At 38.8% G+C, this 24,252-nt stretch overlaps 1 protein-coding gene across 1 annotated transcript; it reads left to right on the forward strand.

Annotated features, from left to right (window-relative positions):
* The first annotated feature begins 508 nt into the window (after positions 1-508).
* LOC135479034 (ubiquitin-like modifier-activating enzyme ATG7) lies at positions 509-23,455 on the forward strand. The gene is given in 20 exon segments (XM_064758744.1): positions 509-716; positions 2,700-2,754; positions 3,328-3,445; positions 3,977-4,054; positions 4,718-4,831; positions 5,855-5,992; positions 6,654-6,742; positions 10,724-10,845; positions 11,258-11,331; positions 11,333-11,349; positions 12,440-12,584; positions 13,312-13,470; positions 14,594-14,645; positions 15,616-15,752; positions 16,144-16,326; positions 18,590-18,705; positions 19,687-19,771; positions 20,211-20,291; positions 21,946-22,065; positions 23,015-23,455. Coding segments are annotated over 18 exon segments (1,830 nt in total). The 5' UTR covers positions 509-716; positions 2,700-2,754; positions 3,328-3,373; the 3' UTR covers positions 23,063-23,455.
* Positions 23,456-24,252: the final 797 nt, after the last annotated feature.

Below are 24,252 nucleotides of genomic sequence, written 5' to 3' on the forward strand. Positions count from 1 at the left end.
GTTTATGCCGATCGAAAAGCCATCGTATAAGAGAAAAATTCTTCAGCATGAAGAATCAAAATAAATAAATAGATATCCTACGTTCAGTTAACAGCAATTAATACATGCATATTGGAGAAAATGATTGTAAAAATAAAGGAAATAAAATAATAAATAAAATACAGTTGTCCCCTTCTAATATGCATCTGTATTTTGTTTCTTCATGATATGGACAAAAGCTTGCATGACGATGTTACCTGTCGGTGCACTATATGCCTACTATTACTCGCTATTTGCTTCACTCAAACCATACCACGTGTAAGGGACATTTTTGGTAATAGATGTATTCTTAAAAGAAAAAAAACCCATTAATAATTGTCTAGTATTCTGCAGATGTTGCAAAATTCTGCTCGTAATGAATTATTCATTTAACGCGGCCTAGTTTTTACGTCATGATCTCAACTGATTGAGATGCACTGATCTTGGGTCAGAGGTCAACGTGTCATGTGACCACACTCGAACAACAACAACCCCAGCATTTGAGGACGAAAACTTCATAGATGACAGCTGTGTTTTCGTTCCACTGTCAGAATGGAAGATGTAAAAAATATTTTACAGTTTGTGCCATTTTCAAGTGCTCTTGAAGCCGGCTTTTGGTACCCAGCTGTCGAAGAACAAGTTAGATGTTTACGGGTTGGACGAATCGCCGAAAACTATCCATGGATTTTACTCAAATGGTTTGTTTACGTTGTCATTACTAAATCACGAACCACCCCCTTTTTTTTTAAATTTTACAGTTGAGGTCGATGTAACGTGTAGACTGACGTCAATTCATTGAAGAACCAGGTTTTCACAATGAACATCTGATAACGGGCTTATTGGCCAACAAAAGGACAAACCTGGCCTTGACAACTTCCCTGTTGTTTTCGCTTTTATGCAGGCCTACATGTATATTGACCTTAGATCTAAACGGTGATATACTAATTAGAGATTTGTTAAGTTGAGGATGGAATTTGCATCACGTGGCATATGAAGTCATTTCATCTAGAATCTGCCATTGTAATTGGAGGTCAACGACTAACATGGACAGCAACCTCAGCTTTACAACACCTGTCTATACGTAGGTTATTGATGCACTCGCCATTGTGCAGGTTAGAATCTGTCCTTCAGTTAAACTTAAATTAAAGCAGCCACTATATATCCAGCAGCTATGGCTAAAGCCAAGCTGATATTATGGCAAATGTATATACCCAGTGGCCATACTGGATATAACTTAACTCATTGTCTATATACTGTAACCAGCTGAACTTAACTCATTGTCTATATACTGTAACCAGCTGCAGTAGATGTGACAATGCATGATCTATTGTTCATATTCCTAGAGGCTATATCAGTCACTACAGCTGCTTTGCATGCAGAGCTGGGTGATATTCCATATATCATACATGTACATCTAAATTCATCAGATATTTTAAGATAATGAACTTATATATGAACTGAATATATATTCACAACAGTGTTTTCTATACACATTGAGATTAGTCCCCTTAGTGAATGTAAATTTCTGTGTTTTTCTTATCTGTTCGGTGATTATTAATTACAGTTAGTTATGGACATGTATATGTACTACATATTATGGACTTTTAATAGAAATGCATTTAGTATTGCCCAAACAGTGCGCACACAGGTCATGCTGTTTTTCATCATTTTGGCACCATTCCATTTCCCCAGTTTGAGCTAACATTTTAAGTTTTTAAGATTTGTATATGGCCTGTCACCATCAGAGGCCATCATGTCAGTACAAACAGGCTGTATGTGTAATATTTATATAAAGAAGGACAAGGTCAGAGAGAAAGTTTCACCAATTTTATAAATAGAGCTTTTCTGCATCTGTAGTCATCTGTACTGCGATTATGAAGTTCTGCGAGAGTCACATAGTGAATGGTTAAATGTGGACAGAATCCATCAAAACGTCAGCCTGTAGATTAGTGAATCCTCAGGAGACTGCACCATGATTATCAGGGGAGAGGGCAGTTGATGGGGTGAGGGGTGCTCTTGCTGAGTAGTTAGAGTACTAGCACAGTACAATGACTCAGTTGTGAGCCTGTCACCCAATTCTGTCACAGTGATTTTCAGCTTATGCAGGCTCCCTGTTCAGTTATTACATGGGAAAGTCTGCCAGCAAAATTGCACATGGCTGTGCATAGAGCCCACCATAATGATGGCTGCTGTCCTTTAAGTGAAATGTCCTTGTGTATGGCGTAACACACCAGTCAGATAAATATTCAAGGAACCAGGCCGTAGTCTAGTTGGGACACACAAGGTGCTGGTTTAAAACCAGTCGTGGGTCGTGGAATTTCTAGATTCCCTCATTCTCTCTGCTTGTGGTATCGTGGTGACAATAGGTGCTCATTGGCTGTTTGCCTTTACAAATATGGTGGGCATATGGGAAAGTTTGTTAGCACCTTGCCAAAAGTGAGTGGTTTACACCATGCACTCTGGTGTCCTCCAGCCATAATAGTGACAACCATTTTATAACTGAAAAACTGTAACTATAACATTAAACAGGTACTGAAATACATAAGAAAAAATGATTAACTTTGTCTTCACAGATGTAAAACACTGCCCGGAACATTATTACTTCTAATAACTGTGGGTACTGACGAAAATGGAACTCAATGAAATCTGTATATATTTTAACAATGACTTTTATCAAATAGGAGATGCCCCAGGGTTGCCCAGCAGGCTGAGTGTGGACTTTACAGCTTTTGATAAGTAAGTCTATTTAATGCTTTACCCTAATTCCTCCAATTTTTCACATAGGAAAGACCCAATTTTAAAGAGACAAAACTAAATTAGTTGTGCTGGTTTCACAGAAAGTATCATTTTGCACAAAATAGTGCTCAAAGAATATGCTTGAATAACATATTCCAAACATACGAAAATGTTCAGTTACAGTACTTTTTGTTTCAGTTTGTTGTATCAGCCTTCTCCACATAAACAATTGTTTAAGGAAGGAAACACTTTGTTCAGCATTATAGACATCAGAATTAACCACAATAATGCAGAGTAGTCTGTACATTTAGCAACCTGCCTTCAAAACACATTGAAATATATGTGCGAAAGTAATTCTGTCTTGATGAAATATGTATGAAGTAAATCAGTTTACTTATAGGAGTGTTAAGGATGTTAAATGATCAAAGAGAAAGGAGTTGATGTTCTCTGGCTGATGGTGTGTGGTAAGACCATTTCAAAGACACATGGAGGTATTTAGCTAATTATTCTTCTCTCAGACTGTTTTTGTTGTTCAGTATGTTTTTCTTATTTGATGTTGTTTGCGTTTTACAGCCCTCCAAAGACACCTCCTAAGTGTTTTACCAGCACTGGCACACTGATGAACTGTAACACCCTGGAGACATTCAAAAGTTGTGATAAACAGAAGATTATCAAAACAGCAGGGGAACAAGTAAGGAATATTCAGTCAGTCAGTCAGTCAGTCAGTCACTTGGCCAGTCAGTCAGTCAGCCAGCAACCAGTCAATCAGCCAGTCAGTCAGTGAGTCAGTCAGTCACTTGGCCAGTCAGTCAGTCAGTCAGTTGGCCAGCCAGCCAGTCAGTCACTTGGCCAGTCAGTCAGTTAGCAGCCAGGTCAATCAGCCAGTCAGTCAGTTGGCCAGTCAGTCAGTCAGTCAGTCAGTCAGTCAGTCAGTCAGTAGATGGATTGACTGATTGATTGTGAACTTTGATTATTTTTCAAATGTTTATGTTTTTGATTTATTTTGAACTGAAATAGTCTGAATTATTGACGCTTGGTAGTATTGTTGAAATAAAATAAATATGAAGCACAAGTGTGTACTATATTGTTAGGATTTCTCATCAAAATCCAGGTTTAATAAATCATGAAGAAAAAGTTTAACTATGACTGTATTTATGTGTATGAAGAAGCACATATAGCTGTGTTTATGGATTGTACTATGTAAATGTTTTTACTCTGTTAGATATGGGACGCAATATCATCAGGAAAAGCAATCGAAGAAACAGAAGTTCTGGCGAGATTTGTTATGTTGACCTTTGCTGTAAGTATTTGCACCTGTTAATGTGTTCAGGAAACTAAAAAGCATTATTTAAACGGACCATTTCAAACACACAGATTTTATATGTATCATGGCAGAGAGCGAGCATAGAATGTGGAGCATGTTAAGTAACACGTATTTGTAATGTAGCGTGTCAGTGACTAATAAGTGACTAATATTTTGCCAAGATGATTAAAAGAATAAAACAACACAAAAGGAAATGTATAAATGCATTGCTAAAGTCTTGCACATAAAAAAAGAACATACCATTTTATTTTTGTGATTTTGCATATTAAACAGAGAAATTGCAGTTCAAAAGAAACAAAATCGTGCATATGGAGAAAATTGCTGCCATGTTTTAACCAATTATTGTCGAGTTATTTCTATAACCAAAGGGACGTGACCTGAACCCTGTTTTGCCTTTAAGTCACGTGAGTATGGGGTACAATTGACGTGAGTGTGTTTCTGGTTTCTCTGAAGTGGCATCTCTAATGTTTTCCTAAAAATTCGTTAAGATTACATCAGAACAAAATGTGTGTGCCCATAGAGTTTGGTTTACTACTGACATCCTGCATAACGTAGGTTAAACATTTGTTGTTTGTTATTTTAAGCTCTGTAAACAGATGTAATTTACTGACACATATCTAATCTTCCTTCTGTTGACAGGACCTAAAAAGATACATCTTCTACTACTGGTTTGCATTTCCATGCCTCAATCCAGGGGACTTAACTCTGTGCAGTTTACCGCAGCATTTGAGTGAGCGTTTCATTTCATCTCAGGTATGGGGCTACTTGTTGCTCGCTGTCGTATGGTAATGTCAGTCAGTCAGTTGGCCAGTCAGTCAGTTAGTAAGTCAGTCAGTCAATCAGTCAGTCAGTTGGCCAGTCAGTTGGCCAGTCAGTCAGTCAGTTGGTCAAAAACGAGCGTTTCATTTTGCCTCAGGTATGTGGCTACTTGTTGCTCTCTGTTGTATGATAATGGGCTAGCTTAGATTTTCATCTAACAACACCTAAAGACGCTATACCAGAGATTTGGTTCCAAAAGTGCACATTTGCTAATCAAATCAAATTTTCTGTATTTTCCAAGGATAGATCATATTAACCTATCAGTAAATATTAGATTTGTGTCTTTACTAGGGGAATTCCTCAACCATTTGGCATATGAAATAGCAACTTTCAGTGAAATTTTTGCACATTTTTAATTTGATTTTGGAGCCAACTACATTGGCTGTATAGGCCAGTTTCAGGGCTTCACCAGAAGTACAGGTTTATCAGTCAACACAGAGTAATGCCCTCAGAGTATGCTTGAATAAACACCTTGCAAGAATGCCAAAAGGTTGATGAATTAGAGTATTCATAGTGTTAAAATGATTCTAAAGTTTGAAAAAGCTATAAGTGCAAAGAAACTGAACCTTGAGGCCATTTCATTGATGTAAAATATGCCGTTCCAAGTTGATCGTTAAAATGAACAAGGGGGCCTTCGTGGCCAAGGTGGTCAGCACGCCAATGTGGCACAGTAAACCGTGAGCCTCTCAACAATGCGGTCGCTGTGAGTTCAAGTCCAGCTCAGGCTGTACGTGGGAAGGTCTGCCAGTTACCTGTGGATGGTCGTGGGTTTCCTTCAGGCTGTGTCCAGTTTCTTCTCAACATAATGCTAGCCGCTCTTGTATAAGTGAAATGTTTTTGAATGTGACGTAAAACGTCAATCAAATAAATAAAGAGATAAAACTAACAATTATTAACAGTGGCCTTTTTATCCCATTCAAGTAACACTTTTTGCCTTTTTTTAAAATCCTTTTTCAGATCAATACTTTGTTGACGTCCTATGATGCGCTGCAGATAAGACACTCCACAGGGTTTTTCATGATCTCAGAGGATAAGGAATCCCTGACTGTGGAGAAATTGTCCTCGGTGAAGACCTACTTGGAGAAATCACAAAGGGTGGGGTCATGTTTACACGATGTGCCTTGTGCACCATTCTGTTTTCTAAGCAACTCATGCAATTTGTTCACAATGTTGAAAAGAAATTGTGAATTAAAACAAAAAAGGATTTGATTGGTGCTTTACGCCGTTACTTGTAGACTCTGTTATTATTAGTACGGTTAACTTGATACTTTTGCCAAACTTTAATTTCATTTTTTTTAATACAATGGAAAATTAAAAAAAAAAATAGGTAAAGATTGGTTTTAACAAAGATGCTTTACCATCTCATCAAGAGCAAAGTGAGCATCATTAGAAAGACCCCAAAGAAGTGTGTTTTGAAACTAATTTTTAAAGATTTTTTTTCTCTCACCTATCATTCTTAATTTAAATGTTTGGATGTTATAAATGTTGTCTGTGAGGACTATATGTAGTTTGGCGAGTTCATGTTTGTGTGATTTGTGTTCACTATAATGTGTGTGGGCCTCCTTGTTCATTGGGGGATCATATTTAGTACAATTCGAACATTTAACTTCACTTTTGTCAGCAAAAAAAAAAAAAAATCTTTGAAAACTGGTCGGTGAATTTTTAGATGTAGTGTTTAATGGTCCTCGTTACTTCATATGTTTTTCTGTTCCCCTCATGACAGTTTTTGTTAACAATAATGGCTGTGGTCTTTCAGGTCATTCTTGGTTTCGCTGACCCAAGCAACCTAGAAGCTTATCCAGGATGGACGTTGAGAAACTTTCTTTGCTTGGCCTCATATCAGTGGTAAGAATGGATACAATGAAGCACATTGGCTTTTCTAATGGCTGCAGTGTTTTTAGCGGTAAGGTCAGCAAGATCTTGCGGTACATACACATGTAGGAGCTGGGTGCCAATTTTCATCTGATGGCCTGTGCTAGAACTTAGTGGCAGCATACTTACTACATTAAATATTGGTTTCAATGGAATTCTGTGTTGCAAATCATATTCTTATTTGCATTAACTTGTAGCAAAAACAAAGGAAAAATTCAAAATACCAAGTATCAGGTGTTACTTTGAATTGTTGGTGTTTTATTGGCCGTAGAAAGCACCTGCAGTTTGAAACTTCTAATGTCAATGTCTGTGACTGATTGCTAATTTGACGCTGGCTGCCCTATTTTGGCATATTATATTTATATGTAATATTCTGCTTTCAGCACCGTTAATATCTGTCTCAAAAATTAGAAGAATTAGGGTATTGTCCTGATTTTGATATGGTTAGATTTACAAATTCATTTTGTAGACCATGTGATCAAGTATGAAAAGCTGTCAGATCCATGTGTATGCTTTGTAGACCCTGTGATCAAGTATGAAAGCTGTCAGATCCATGTGTGTGCTTTGTAGACCCTGTGATCAAGTATGAAAGCTGTCAGATCCATGTGTATGTTTTGTAGACCATGTGATCAAGTATGAAAAGCTGTCAGATCCATGTGTATGTTTTGTAGACCCTGTGATCAAATATGAAAAGCTGTCAGATCCATGTGCATGTTTTGTATATCCTATGATCAAATATGAAAAGCTGTCAGATCCATGTGCATGTTTTGTAGACCCTGTGATCAAGTATGAAAAGCTGTCAGATCCATGTGTATGTTTTGTAGACCCTGTGATCAAATATGAAAAGCTGTCAGATCCATGTGTATGTTTTGTAGACCCTGTGATCAAATATGAAAAGCTGTCAGATCCATGTGCATGTTTTGTAGACCCTGTGATCAAGTATGAAAAGCTGTCAGATCCATGTGTATGTTTTGTGTACCCTGTGATCAAGTATGAAAGCTGTCAGATCCATGTGTATGTTTTGTATACCCTGTGATCAAGTATGAAAGCTGTCAGATCCATGTGTATGTTTTGTATACCATGTGATCAAGTATGAAAAGCTGTCAGATCCATGTGTATGTTTTGTATACCCTGTGATCAAGTATGAAAGCTGTCAGATCCATGTGTATTGTTTTGTAGACCCTGTGATCAAGTATGAAAGCTGTCAGATCCATGTGTATGTTTTGTAGACCATGTGATCAAGTATGAAACGCTGTCAGATCCATGTGTATGTTTTGTAGACCCTGTGATCAAGTATGAAAGCTGTCAGATCCATGTGTATGTTTTGTAGACCCCGTGATCAAGTATGAAAGCTGTCAGATCCATGTGTATGTTTTGTATACCCTGTGATCAAGTATGAAAGCTGTCAGATCCATGTGTATGTTTTGTATACCATGTGATCAAGTATGAAAAGCTGTCAGATCCATGTGTATGTTTTGTATACCCTGTGATCAAGTATGAAAGCTGTCAGATCCATGTGCATGTTTTGTAGACCCTGTGATCAAGTATGAAAGCTGTCAGATCCATGTGTATGTTTTGTAGACCATGTGATCAAGTATGAAAAGCTGTCAGATCCATGTGTATGTTTTGTAGACCCTGTGATCAAGTATGAAAGCTGTCAGATCCATGTGTATGTTTTGTGGACCCTGTGATCAAGTATGAAAAGCTGTCAGATCCATGTGCATGTTTTGTAGACCCCGTGATCAAATATGAAAAGCTGTCAGATCCATGTGTATGTTTTGTATACCCTGTGATCAAGTATGAAAAGCTGTCAGATCCATGTGCATGTTTTGTAGACCCTGTGATCAAATATGAAAAGCTGTCAGATCCATGTGCATGTTTTGTAGACCCCGTGATCAAGTATGAAAAGCTGTCAGATCCATGTGTATGTTTTGTATACCCCGTGATCAAGTATGAAAAGCTGTCAGATCCATGTGTATGTTTTGTAGACCCTGTGATCAAGTATGAAAAGCTGTCAGATCCATGTGTATGTTTAGTAGACCCTGCGATCAAGTATGAAAAGCTGTCAGATGCATGTGCATGTTTTGTAGACCCTGTGATCAAGTATGAAAAGCTGTCAGATCCATGTGTATGTTTTTGTATACCCTGTGATCAAATATGAAAAGCTGTCAGATCCATGTGTATGTTTAGTAGACCCTGTGATCAAATATGAAAAGCTGTCAGATCCATGTGTATGTTTTGTATACCCCTGTGATCAAATATGAAAAGCTGTCAGATCCATGTGTATGTTTTGTATACCCTGTGATCAAGTATGAAAGCTGTCAGATCCATGTGTATGTTTAGTAGACCCTGTGATCAAATATGAAAAGCTGTCAGATCCATGTGTATGTTTTGTATACCCTGTGATCAAATATGAAAAGCTGTCAGATCCATGTGCATGTTTTGTATACCCTGTGATCAAGTATGAAAAGCTGTCAGATCCATGTGTATGTTTTGTAGACCCTGTGATCAAGTATGAAAGCTGTCAGATCCATGTGTATGTTTTGTGGACCCTGTGATCAAGTATGAAAAGCTGTCAGATCCATGTGCATGTTTTGTAGACCCCGTGATCAAATATGAAAAGCTGTCAGATCCATGTGTATGTTTTGTAGACCCTGTGATCAAGTATGAAAAGCTGTCAGATCCATGTGCATGTTTTGTAGACCCCGTGATCAAGTATGAAAAGCTGTCAGATCCATGTGTATGTTTTGTAGACCCTGTGATCAAATATGAAAAGCTGTCAGATCCATGTGCATGTTTTGTAGACCCCGTGATCAAGTATGAAAAGCTGTCAGATCCATGTGTATGTTTTGTATACCCCGTGATCAAGTATGAAAAGCTGTCAGATCCATGTGTATGTTTTGTATACCCTGTGATCAAGTATGAAAAGCTGTCAGATCCATGTGTATGTTTAGTAGACCCTGCGATCAAGTATGAAAAGCTGTCAGATCCATGTGCATGTTTTGTAGACCCTGTGATCAAGTATGAAAAGCTGTCAGATCCATGTGTATGTTTTGTGGACCCTGTGATCAAGTATGAAAGCTGTCAGATCCATGTGTATGTTTAGTAGACCCTGCGATCAAGTATGAAAAGCTGTCAGATCCATGTGTATGTTTAGTAGACCCTGCGATCAAGTATGAAAAGCTGTCAGATCCATGTGTATGTTTTGTGGACCCTGTGATCAAATATGAAAAGCTGTCAGATCCATGTGTATGTTTTGTATACCCTGTGATCAAGTATGAAAAGCTGTCAGATCCATGTGTATGTTTTGTAGACCCCGTGATCAAATATGAAAAGCTGTCAGATCCATGTGCATGTTTTGTAGACCCCGTGATCAAGTATGAAAGCTGTCAGATCCATGTGTATGTTTTGTGGACCCTGTGATCAAGTATGAAAGCTGTCAGATCCATGTGTATGTTTTGTAGACCCCGTGATCAAGTATGAAAGCTGTCAGATCCATGTGTATGTTTTGTAGACCCTGTGATCAAGTATGAAAAGCCTGTCAGATCCATGTGTATGTTTTGTAGACCCTGTGATCAAATATGAAAAGCTGTCAGATCCATGTGTATGTTTTGTATACCCTGTGATCAAGTATGAAAGCTGTCAGATCCATGTGTATGTTTTGTATACCCTGTGATCAAGTATGAAAAGCTGTCAGATCCATGCGTATGTTTTGTAGACCCTGTGATCAAGTATGAAAAGCTGTCAGATCCATGTGTGTGCTTTGCATACTTAATGATTTCACCATTCTCATTGGTGGTTGGTTTTCTCGCAATAACTGCTTCAAATAGTGTCCAATTTTGGTAAAATTTTGTGAGATTCGTTTTGTGATCGAGTTCTGGAACCAGCTTTATCTCATTAAGATTCGAATATTTCCAACTTCTTTGAATCAGATTGTTTCTTTTTCTGCTGCAGGGGAGAAAAACTGCAGCAAGTCGAGGTTGTATGTCTTAGGGACAGATCCAAAGATGGGAGTAGAGATATCAGCCATAGTTTGGTGTTCACTGTGCAGTTATCTCCCCTTGGAAACTTGACCGGTATGTCCAGATTGTAAAAGTTTGCTGAACAGAGGCTTAATTTCTACAGAATTACTTGATTGTTATCTCGGCCAATGAAAGTTCTGTTTTTGTCAGTGTTTATTTGTCTGTCAGCCCTGAAACATAGGTAAGTGCAGATTTGGATGAAATTTTGTGCACAGGTGGGCCAATGCATTAAATTTTGGTGCCAATACCAGATTTGAATCTGAATCTAGGAATTTTAAAAAATTTTTGTAAATAATTCTTATTCAAAACTGTCAAGATTTGGGGGATGTGTACATATTACTGGGTCAAAGGTTTGCATTCTCAGAGCACTTTCTAATACAATAAGAGTTTACTGCATAGTATCTTCAGTTTCATCATGTTTAATGATTGTTCACATAAATGTGATTTTTGTGATTTTCTTTCTCAGAATGTCCTAAAGTATTAGGCTGGGAGAAGAATGTGCGTGGCAAGCTAGGCCCCAGGATGGTGGATCTCAGTTCCCTCCATGGACCCCACCAGGTATGACCCCAGGGTCACACAGGGGGCTCATTCAACAAAGCCATTCCTGACTTACACTAATTCCTTAATGTTTTCACATATAAGAGAGCAACTTTCAGTGCAATTTATGCACAGTTTTAATTAGATTCAGGAGACAAAACAACATAGGCCTATTTCAGAGCTTCACAGAATGATTTTATGAGTTTAAATAGAATTACGCCTTTAGAATTTGCTTAAATAAAAACCTTGCAAATGTTTAGGAAAGGTTACAATAAGTCAAAATCAAACCTCCCATTGCATTGCTTTTTGGTACTGGAAACTGAAATGTTGACATATTTGCCTCATGATAACATTGAATTAGTAAATAAAATTTTAACTGCTAGAGCCCAAATATTATTTACATTATTTACATTGATATAATGTGAAAACAAAGAAACCAAATATTCCTGCTACAATTACATGTATGTTAGCTACAAAGAGCAAACCAAATGTCCCAAAAACTAGAAGAACTAGGGGTGGCAGTACTTAACCAGTGGGAATATTCTTGTAGCTTAGTTGATTGACAGCTGGATTTCGGCTGTGGAGATCCTGGTTCAAATCCTGGTGTGAGCAGCGGAGAAAATCCTTCAACCGTTACACTGGTTCTGTGACTAATCAGGTTGGGCCCAAGGGCTGTGAATGTGGATGTGTCTGGAGAGGGGAAGGATTTAAGTGGGAGGTAGTAGGGATGGCAAGTCTTTTCTTTGGAAACCATATGGTACTGATAGGGGAGTGGTTTTCCAGCACTTGTACAAACAGTAGCTAGTTGGAATTTCCCTTTCTGTGACCTGAGAGGTACCATGCAAGGAGGTATGGGTCTGTACAGGTGGGTCTTGGGAGGGGAAGGGTTTAAGTGGGGAGGACTGGGAATGGCAAGTCTTTTCTTTGGCAACAACACCAAACTGTAACAGGAGAAGCTTTCCAGTGCTTATACATGTACTTCCCTGTGGAGTTCAAATCTTGGTATGATCCACAGAGTAAATCCTCCATCCATGAAACCATAATATTAGCGGTAAAGCTTTAGGATTTAAGCTGGAGTAAGTCTGACCTGCTGTGTTTATGTTTGCCGCAGATTGGCCGAATCAGCCGTTGACCTAAACCTGAAGCTGATGCGGTGGCGACTTCTGCCTGAACTTGACCTGGAAACAGTAGCCAACACCAAATGTTTGCTGCTGGGTTCTGGAACCCTGGGTTGTAATGTCGCCAGGTGTCTTCTGGTAGGCTTTTGGTTGTCTTCAAAATGTCGTAGCCTATTCTAATATATTTGTCATTCATCTAAAATTTAAATGCCTTTAAAACAATTATTGACTGTAGTTCTTCAGCGTTTTTAATCTTAAAATTACCTTTTTCGGAAAAAAAAATTCTGCATAGATTTATTATGATATTTGTGTCCGTAAAGATTCAAGCTTCATAAAACTCTGTAAATTATTTCTTTACCCCCCATAGTTCTATCAGAATGCTTCAAAATATTGGTCACAGTGGTGGTTGAAAAGGTTGAAGAATTATGGTGGAAATAAGAGAGAAAGAGTTAAGCCTCAAGTTCGACGCTTCCTACCTTTTTTCTTTGTACACCATGGCGTTGAACTTTTTTGTGGCAAAAGGTTAATAAAGTCCTACTGTAAAAAAGTCTGCCAACTTTTCCTGACATTTATTTACCGATCACGTGCCTCAACCTGTTCCAGAGGTACAAATGACACCTGTTTTCTTCAGGAAGTTCATGAGCACCCAGCTCCTCAATTGTCTCTATCGTTTGTCTACTATAAATAAGTTTTTTGTAACTTTTTTCAGACACCTGTGTTATAGTAAGTGTTAAAGTAACTTCCCTAACATTTCAGTGTAATATGTAATGTAATATTTTATGATATTTGTTTACCTTTAAAACTGTGTGCTTGCGTGTAGTTGATTTGGCAATCATGTTGTAATGTCATAAATGTGCATTTTCAGGGCTGGGGAGTGCGCACGATCACCCTGGTGGACAATGGACGTATCTCTTACTCTAACCCTGTCAGACAATCACTCTTTGTGTTTGAAGATTGCACTCAAGGGGGACAACCCAAGGCAGAAGCAGCTGCGGCTGCTCTACAGAAAATCTTTCCTGGAGTGGTGAGTGAAAACTAAAAGCCAGAAATAAAAACATACTGAAACTGTACTTTTAATGTAAATACACTCATCTTTGTCTATTCCGGTTTTGTGAGACTTTGTATATTGCAAAACTGGCGAAAACTTCAAATTATTCACATGGAGGTGTAATGACGAATCAACAATGGACTGTGACGTCGTCCACACAAAGTCAGTTCCTCAGCAGAGATGATCTACCTCGATGAAGTATTCCGTGTTCAAGACTTGTTATACGGGAGATTTGACGAGCTGAGCGGCAAATCTGGCTGAAGTAGTTTAAAGGCACTGCCTGATAGGCTGAAGATAACACATGTGTATAGAGGTGTGGCCTTTGATATTTCTGTTGGTAGTGGAATGCTAGAAGTGTGTGACAAGTATGCAAATAATGACGTGGCATGCCATACACCTGGCATATTCCTTAATATTTTCTGCATGTATATATACTGTAATTCATCCACCTGTTTGCATGCTTGCAAGCTGTCCTTATTCTGTGTAGACTGGTAAAATTACACTTTTTGTGAAGCCATGAAATAGGCAAATCCAACCAATGTAGTGGGGCCTCCGTGGCTCAGTTGGTTAAAGCACTAGCGCAGCGTAATGACCCAGGAGTCTCTCACCAATGTGGTCGCTGTGAGTTCAAGTCCAGCTCATGCTGGCTTCCTCTCCGGCCGTACGTGAGAAGGTCTGCCAGCAACCTGCGGATAGTTGTGGGTTTCCCCCGGGCTCTGCCCGGTTTCCACCCACCACAATGCTGGCCGCCGTCGTATAAGTGAAATATTCTTGAGTAAGGCATAAAACACCAATCAAAAAAAAAAAAAAAAAAAAAAAAAAACCAATGTAGTTTTGTCTCCAAAATCAAATTAAAAATATGCACAAATTGCACTGAAAGCTGCTCTTTAGTATGTGAAAAGGTTAGGGTACTGGAAAACATTTCTGATAAAAAAAAAATGCCAAAAAAATTACCTCTCTTAATTGACCCTATAAGGTTGATGAATTCATCAGAAAATAGGTCATCAGTGAAAATAGGTCACGTGAAAAATGCTGAACTGAGGTGAAATGCAGTATTCATGTGTTTGTATGAATTGTCTGTTCGCTTTGCTGTTTGCAGTCTTCCACAGGACACAGTCTGTCCATTCCTATGCCAGGGCATACTGTCGTAGGTGAGTCCATGAGTACCTGAATAAGAAAATAACAGATTTCTTCAGTATTTATGTAAAGGTGAAATGCCTGGATATTTTTCATATATAAGGGTTATACTTCGAACTGTACAATACTAGTATGACATTTTTTGTGATTTTCATGTTTCCTTTAGGTCTCTTGGTAACACAGTATTTATGGCATTTAAACTTCACTGCAGAGTTCATACAGGCCTACTGGGCGTTGAAAATGTTGAACAAACCAGGATTTGGAAGTATTTTTCCAGGCAATGAAAAGCCAGGAAAATCAGGGTTTTGTTATAGCTGGGCCTTGAAAAGCTTTGGAAGTGAGACATCCAATCAGAGTTACTGCAAGGAGTATACTGACATTGTCTCTTCTTCCAACGGTTTTGAAATTGCGTAATAAACCGCTGTCTATATGTGAAAGAATGATACATTGCTGTAAGCTTGTATAAGTGTGGAACATTTACTCTAAGTAGCCTGGAAAATATGAATTTTGGGCCTTGAAAGCCTTGAAAATGCCTGGAAATCTTAAATCTTCAAAGTTTGTGAACTATGTCACGTTACACGATGCTCTAAGGACTGATCCACTGCAGTAATTATGTTATGTACGGGATTCTTTTCTGGTACAAATTCTTTCCAACTGGGGTTTTATTTTATGTAAAATACAGATAATCTACTATACATGCTTTGTTTATGTTTTTATTTATTTGATTGATGTTTACGTCGTCCTCCAGAATATTTCACTTATAAAATGGCTGCTACATGCAGCATTATGGTGGGAGGAAAAACCGAGCAGAGGCTGGTTGAAACCCACAACTATCCACAGGCTGCTGGAACATGTTGGTTTGTGATATGATAGAAAATATTGTATTGTCAAAGCTTTTCAAACCATAGAGAAGATTTTAAAAATGTCAGATTTATAGATCAGTGTGCTAGAGAGATAATGACACTTGTTGATCATGTTTACCAGAGGCTGCTCTTGAGCAGACGAGGGAGGATGTCAAAAGGCTGGAAGAGCTGATAGAACAGCATGATGCAGTCTTCTTGTTAATGGATACTCGGGAGAGTCGCTGGCTGCCAACTCTGATCTGCGCGGCAAAACAAAAGGTCAGTCCAGGCGTTATAGCTGTGCAATGTTTCCTGCTCTAATATTGGGACTATGTTATCATAGTTAAGGAATGCTTCTGATTCAGTAGTGTTTTGAGTTATTATATACAAAAAATGTTTCACAAAAAGAATTGTTTTATTAAAAATAATTTTGTAAAAGAGCCCTACTGTAAAGCTTTTGGGGGGAGGGAGGGGGCGTGCTTTTGTCGAATTTCGTAACTTTTTGAAAATACATGTCCTTCTCATTTGACAGAATAGAAATAAAGATTTCCCTTCAAACCTACTCTGTTTTTTTCTGAACGGGCCCCCGACTAAGATTTTTTCAAAGGAAGGCCTCGCAGGATCATTTATGTACGTGTATATATGAGATCGCTTTTTGTTGCTATTTTAGATTGTAATCAATGCAGCCCTGGGGTTTGACACTTACCTGGTGTTGCGTCATGGTGTTAAGAAGGACCCTGCTGCGCCCTTGAGCCCGCCTCCCGGGACGTCAGACTTCGCCCTCTGGTCCAAGGCAATTCCGGGGCATCAGCTTGGCTGTTACTTCTGTAATGATGTTGTTGCTCCAGGAAATGTGAGTCTCTGTGTCATACTAATTAACATTGTTTCACTAATTGAACAATAAATCATACATTGTATTGGATCTGAAATTATTTTCCTAAACAAGTGCATCATCAGAGGCAGAATCCAGTGGTTCCACAGATGAGTTTTGCATGAAACAGAGGGGAGACTAACTCTGAAAATTGAAGTCTAATGAACAGTCTATATTCTGGCCACCATGTTTGTGCCATCATCAGGAAATACATACAGTGCTTTGCTCTGCTGTAATTATGTGTATACATGTTACACCTACGCAGCTACATGTATATAAGCCTGTGTATTTTTTATTGTACATATTTCCTGATAATGTGACGAACGTGGTGACTGAAATGTAGGCTAGTAATCTGACTTTAATATTCGAAATATTTGAATTTTCCTTCTGTTTTATAAGAGGCAGATAAAGGTCATAGAGTATTACTTGCTGCAACTTGCTATTTGCCAGTTGGACATCATCCTCAAAAGACCTATCATAGATCATTAGAACTCATGGAATCAGGCAGAAATGAGCAACTTAATCAATAATGAAATTTTAGGCCAAATCTGGGACTATTACATGCATGTGATATGTAGTATGTAATGGGCCCAGGTCAAATCTGGGACTACTACATGCATGTGATATATAGTATGTAATGGGCTCAGGTCAAATCTGGGACTACTACATACATGTGATATATAGTATGTAATGGGCCCAGGTCAAATCTGGGACTATTACATGTGTGTGATATATAGTATGTAATGGGCCCAGATCAAATCTGGGAATATTACGTGCATGTGATATATAGTATGCAATGAGCCCAGGTCAAATCTGGGACTATTACATGCATGTGATATATAGTATGTAATTGGCCCAGGTCAAATCTGGGACTATTACGTGCATGTGATGTATGGTATGGAATGGGCCCAGGTCAAGTGATATATAGTATGTAATGGGCCCAGGTCAAATCTGGGACTATTATATACATGTAATTTAAAGTTTGTAATGGGCCCAGGTCAAATCTGGGACTATTACATACATGTGATATATAGTATGTAATAGGCCCAGGTCAAATCTGTGACTACTACATACATGTGATATATAGTATGTAATTGGCCAAGGTCAAATCTGGGACTATTACATGCATGTGATATATAGTATGGCCTGGTCAACAGTAGAGGAAGGTTGGAATTTCTGACATTTTGTTGTATTTAAATGACTAATGGATAGATTATGTGAAGTTTTGACTGAAAGTGAGCAAGTGTAAAGTACATTGTCATTTCTTCACTCAGTAGATTGTAGGCCCGCCATTGGTTGTAAACAGTCACACGTGTGCAGTAGGGTGAAATGTTTGCCTTGCATGACTTCGCGAAAGAGTGTCAAGTCACTTGGAAATCACAATAATTTCATTGAGATTAAGGTGTCTGTAATTCCACAATATTAAGAGTTTGGAAAATATTCTAGTATTTTGTAGAATACTCACAACTTGGTACAAGAGGGAAAGTTGGCAGTAGTTTAAACTTGCAGCTGAACACAGCAGGTTTTGAGCGGGAAATTAACCAGTCGTGTAGTATTTTTGTCAGGAAAACAGGATGCAATTCAGTGTCACACCCCTGGGGCAGGGACAACTTACATGTGCAATATAAGCTTGAGACGTGACGCGACATCTGAAACACCACCACAAAGCAAAAAAAAGAATTAATTGAAAAGTAAGAAACTAGATTTGAACAGGGTACAACCGTTTTAATGTTCCCAGATCTGTTCACTGTGTGTCCTGTCAAACACTTGCTTCCCTGTTTTGAAAGCAGCTCTTTATGTTTGTGTGTGTTGAAATGATAGCACTACTACTATTGGTGTTTGATCTCTCTAACCAAAAAGGAGTTAATGAAAATCAAGGGGAGCAGCCATTACATCTGACTTTATTAATGTCATGGATGAGGTTGCTTAAAGTTCAAGTCCAGCTCATGCTGGTTTCCTCTCCGGCTGTACGTGAGAGGGTCTGTCAGCAACCTGTGATGGTTGTGGGTTTCCCCCGGTTGTGCCTGGTTTCCACCCACCATAATGCTGGCCGCTGTTGTAATATTCTTGAAAATATAATGTTGTGAAATATTCTTGAGTACGGTATAAAACACCAATCAAATAAATAAATAAATAAATGTCATGGAAGAATTGTAAGCTCATTACTATTCCATGCTTTTGCTGGCGTTTATTATTATTATTTTTGTTTTTTTTCACTTGCAGTTTATGTTTGTATATTTTATAGTCCACCAAAGATCGCACCCTTGACCAGCAGTGTACCGTGTCTCGTCCGGGAATGTCCATGATCGCCAGTGCTCTGGCTGTGGAATTGTTTGTCTCAGTTCTCCAGCACCCAGAAAAGTAGGTCTGGCAAGTTCTATAGATCATATTCACCTCTTCATGGGGAGTATTCTAACGTACATGTGGGTCAAATATGGCCTGTTTGGCATATTCCTCATCGATACAACCTACTTGTGGGCACATGCTTTACCATAGTGTTCTCCCCGTGAATAGAGGGTGCTTCCGTGGCCGAGTGGTTAGCCCATGAATCAGAAGTGTCTCAGCAATGCCATCACTGTGAGTTGCTCAAAGTCCAGCTCATTTTGGCTTCCTGTCCAGTCGTACATGGAAAGGTCTGGCAACAACCTGCGGATGGTTGTGGGTTTCACCCAGGCTCCTCCCAGTTTGCTGCCATCATTATGCTTGCCGCTGTCATATCAGTGAAATACATTGTAAAACTCCAATCAAAGATTTATTTATTTATTTATTTGATTGGTGTTTTATGCTGTACTCAAGAATATTTCACTTATACGACCGCAGCCAGCATTATGATGGGTGGAAACCGGGCAGAGCCCAGGGGGAAATCCACGACCATCTGCATGTTGCTGTCAGACCCAATCAAAACAATTCCCATGAATAGATGAATATGGCCTTTTATGAGATTAGGGTACACGTACATTTATAGGAAAGCTCAACATTCGACCGTTCCCACTGTTTGTGGACCTTAATAACAATAAGACCTCGACAGCAGGAGTAAAGTGAAAAAAACATCATGGTTCCGTGATGATGTGAAATAGCACCTTTCTTGCTGAAAGAAATCCCAATATTTCATACAAATTATGAAAACAAATCTAACACGTACACAAGTTCAAACCGTTTTATTTGCAGAAATAAACAGCAAGGCAGCATATTGTTCTGGAAGGTAAATATACCATCCTGTAGATTGTGTGACCATTCGGTGTTGTTTGAATGGTCATCTCTATTTAACATGTATGTTTGCACACTGCCCACAACTATCAGCAGGGTGGAATTAATGTCATCATGTTTGATTTACTTCCTCAGAGGATTGGCACGAGCAGAAACCAGCGCTAAAGATGAACACCTGACAAAAGACTTTTCCTCATCACTGGGCCTCGTTCCCCACCAGGTGTGCACACAGACAAAATGTGAAAAGGAGGTTTTTACCATAAAGCAAGACCAGTTATTTAGTATTTTGCAGTTGAACCTAAAATCTCCAAAAGTGGAATAAAAATGAAACTGAAATCCCACCTTTATATTTTGTTAGATTTTTACAGCATTTTCCTGCTTTTTGAAGCCTCCCAATCAGGAAAACACTTCCATAACCAGAAAAATTGCTGGCGCACTCCTGATTTGCCACAAACTAAATGAATTTTAGGTTTTATGTTTATTTTTACACCCTCCTCTAATGTTGGGAGAAAATTTATTCTGAGTGTAAAACAACATTTGACCAAGTTTCTAAGTCTCAAATTCTCTAGGGGTTTCCATATTAGCAAAATGGGCTGATGCCCAGCTGCACCCATCCAGCCCCACAGTAATACAAATAATATTATGTCTCCATTTTTCAGATCCGAGGGTTTCTGTCCCGTTTCCACAATGTTCTTCCAGCCAGCCGTTACTTTGACAAATGCACAGCTTGTTCCAAAACGGTAAGACAAAGTACTATACTTTGTGTACATGTACAGTGTGTCTATAATGGGGAATTCATAAAACTCCTTCCCAGCTGTAAAAAAGTGGTCCAAAGCTATGAATGGTTTTGTTCTTTCCTTTATTGCATCAGGGGCCTCCGTGGCTGAGTTGGTTAATGCGCTAGCTGAGTGTAATGACCCAGGAGCCTCTAACAGTGCAGTCGCTGTGAGTTCAAGTCCAGCTCATGCTGGCTTCCTCTCCGGCCATACATGGGGAGTCTGTCAGCAACCTACGGATGGTCGTGGGTTTCCCCCAGGCTGTGCCCAGTTTCCTTCCACCATAATGCTGGCCACTGTCGTATAAGTGAAACATTCTTGAGTATGGAGTAAAACACCAATCAAATAAATAAATAAATAAATTTATTGCGTCGCATTCATAAAACTTTCAAATAAATAAAATAAAGACTAATTCTATTATACTTTGAATTTTCCTGCAATGTTTTTAAATGTCTAATGTGAAAGATTCATGCATTGAAACGTACTCGTAAGATAACTGATATCACAACACTTGGGTGATGTGACTGACATCACAACACTTGGGTGATGTGACTGACATCACAACACTTGGGTGATGTGACTGACATCACAACACTTGGGTGACATGACTGACGTCACAACACTTGGGTGACATGACTGACATCACAGCATGTGGGTGATGTGACTGACGTCACAACACTTGGGTGACGTGACTGACATCACAACACCTGGGTGACGTGACTGACATCACAACATGTGGGTGACGTGACTGACATCACAACACTTGGGTGACGTGACTGACATCACAACACCTGGGTGACGTGGCTGACATCACAACACGTGGGTGATGTGACTGACATCACAACACCTGGGTGATGTGACTGACATCACAACACGTGGGTGATGTGACTGACATCACAACATGTGGGTGATGTGACTGACATCACAACACTTGGGTGATGTGACTGACATCACAACACTTGGGTGATGTGACTGACATCACAACACCTGGGTGACGTGACTGATATCACAACACCTGGGGGTGATGTTATGTCAAAGTAGAAACTGAAAGCAGACTCAGGCACTTGGAATATTATTTACTAATAATAACTTAAAGTAAAACAAAGCCAAAATTTGAAGTAAGATTCATCATAAAGACAACTGAAAACTATGGGGAAAAATTCTTTTTATTTATCATTTTCAGATTTTTTGAAAGTGTTGAAAGGCATTCAAATATTTGAATACTGTGGTGGGCTTTGTGAGCTACACTGATGTTATCTAGGAACTTTTTCCCTGAGGTTCACCAGAAGAAAGGAATTTTTGGGAACATTATTTCAGTAATGTTGTAATTATGTGTAAAGAGAGTTATTCCAACATTTAGTGTCTAGACTTAGAAAAGACTTAGACTTGGAAAAACCTCCTGTGAGGACAGAGTTCCAAAACTCTGAGAGTATGGTCCATAAAGCCCACATTACAAGGCAAGTGTTTGAACACCTTTAACTCTTTTCACAAAAATCTGAAAAAATAAATGAAAGTATATTTGTGCATAGTTTTAAGTGATCAGTTTAGTGATGCCTACTTTGATTTTTTGAGGTCTTCTCCTTCAGTGGCAATCAATTCTTGAAGTTCTCCTTTTCAGGTGTTGGATGGGTACAAGGCAGAGGGATTTGACTTCCTGTTGAAGGCGTTTAACCAGCCCAGTTTCCTGGAGGATATGACAGGGCTCACACAGATGTATGCAGAGACAGGTGAAATGGAGGCAAGTTTACAGATGGCCAGATTCTCAGCTCACACTCGAGTTGGCTTTGGTTAAAACGGGCTTAAGTTTACTGGAAATCTCTTGGGATGGCATTAAATTTGGAAAAAAAAAAACTTCCTTAAAGGATTAGTGGCCAGATTTACTATTTATTCATAATGAGCTACCCCTGTGTGTATTGTTAAATTGAGTGTAAAAAATATTGAAAAAGGGTACATTAATCTGAGTAACATGTCACTTAAAATCATTAGATAATGAGGCTGGGTTTTATGCATTTTTTCGGCCATCACTCCATTGTCTCCGCCAGATGCTGCAGTTGTTGAAATCTTCATCTAAACTCGGGACTTTGTTGGCTGTAAATGTGGAAGAAATCTCACTTCAAACTTATGTGTGCTGCAATTGTTGAAATCTTCATCTAAACTCGGGACTTTGTTGTACTGCAAATGTCAAAATTTGCATTAAGGTGTGGGACATGTATATTTGGCTGTATGTCTTAATATTACACCTCAAATTAAAAACTTGCAGTAATTGGCTGTACATGTAAATGTTAAAAGTTAGTCAGACGAAAGCATCTTCACGTGGCTGTAAATCCAGAAAAAATCTCAAGCAAACTTGGCTGTAAATGTCTGTATGGTTACAAAAATGTAATTTTTTTTTTGTAAAAAATGTAAAAAAATTTTTGTGATATCATTTACGGTCAGATCAATGAATCAGGGCCGCTTTGACATGATGATTCAATATCAAAGCACCACATTTTGAGCAATGTACAGACTGTACATGATTTGTATTGTTCATTTCTGGTCAGAAAAAGCTTCAAATTACATACATGTATGCAAAATTATAAAAAACGGTATTGACTTGGATAACTTTCAGTTTCAGACCAGAAACTTACATGAACAATTCTTGAATCAGTGTTCAATCAGATAAATCAGTTGTTACTGTCCATTTTCAGGTTTGGGACCTGAGCGATGATGAATCGAGCAGCAGTATTGATACATAACGAGTACTCCAGATGTTCATAAAGATCAATACTCTAATTCCTCAGGAGTTTTGCATGTGAAATAGCAAATGTTAGTGCAATTTATTTACGTTTTTAATTTGATTTTGGTGACAAAATCAGATTGTTTGGATTGACAAATTTCAAGGCTTCAAAAGAAGTGTAATTTTATCAGTCCACCCAGAAGAATGCCCTCAGAAGTTGCTGGAATAAACACCTTGCAAACATGAGAAAAGATTGAAGAATCATAGTACCCCATTGTGCTCCTCTGTAAATATCTCATCCAAAACAATGTGTACATTTATGAGATTTTATCTTCTGACCAAGTGTGGACGGGAAATGGCTTTCAGCATATTTTATGTCTAATAATAAACACATTCTTATTTACCAACTAGGTATTTGGGCTTTTGTTTCCTTTTTTTGTCCTCAAAGACTTTATTAAGATTGCTCAGCCTGAAATGTGGTGTAGTTCAACGCGCTCACCGCGAAGCATTTTCACTGTGAATAACATTTTGTCTAAACTTCATTTAAACCTGCAAATTTCACCTCCATGGAAAGATTTAATCTGATTATATGACAACGCATCATTTTGAGTAATTCTAGACCAGTGACATCTAATAACTTGGAATTAACATCAATGGATTTTTTTTACCTAATTCTGCTTAAGCCATGGTGCTAGGGGGCGTGTAATTTGCTGCTATTTATACATTTACATGAACAGCTAGAATAAAACCCGGACTGAGATAAACAGACGAGACCGTACTTCACTGGTTACCTGTGACCATTTGCCAGCTGTGACATCACCGTCGCTGCTCGGGTTTTACTCTATCTATTAATTATATACAGTAAATGACCTAAAGTTTTCCCTGGAATTTTGAAAGTATCCCAGGATTCAGTGCGTTGATTGTGTTTCTTACTGACTTTGGGCCACGGGAGAGCTCACTGTGACTGTCTGGCTCACTGTGACTGTCTGGCTCACTGTGACTGTCTGGCATACTGTGACTGTCTGGCTCACTGTGACTGTCTGGCTCACTGTGACTGGCTTACTGTGACTGTCTGCCTCACTGTGACTGTCTGGCTTACTGTGACTGGCTTACTGTGACTGGCTTACTGTGACTGTCTGGCTCACTGTGACTGGCTTACTGTGACTGTCTGGCTTACTGTGACTGTCTGGCTCACTGTGACTGTCTGGC

This window comes from Liolophura sinensis, chromosome 12 (assembly GCF_032854445.1).
Source record: "Liolophura sinensis isolate JHLJ2023 chromosome 12, CUHK_Ljap_v2, whole genome shotgun sequence".
Lineage (NCBI taxonomy): Eukaryota > Metazoa > Mollusca > Polyplacophora > Chitonida > Chitonidae > Liolophura > Liolophura sinensis.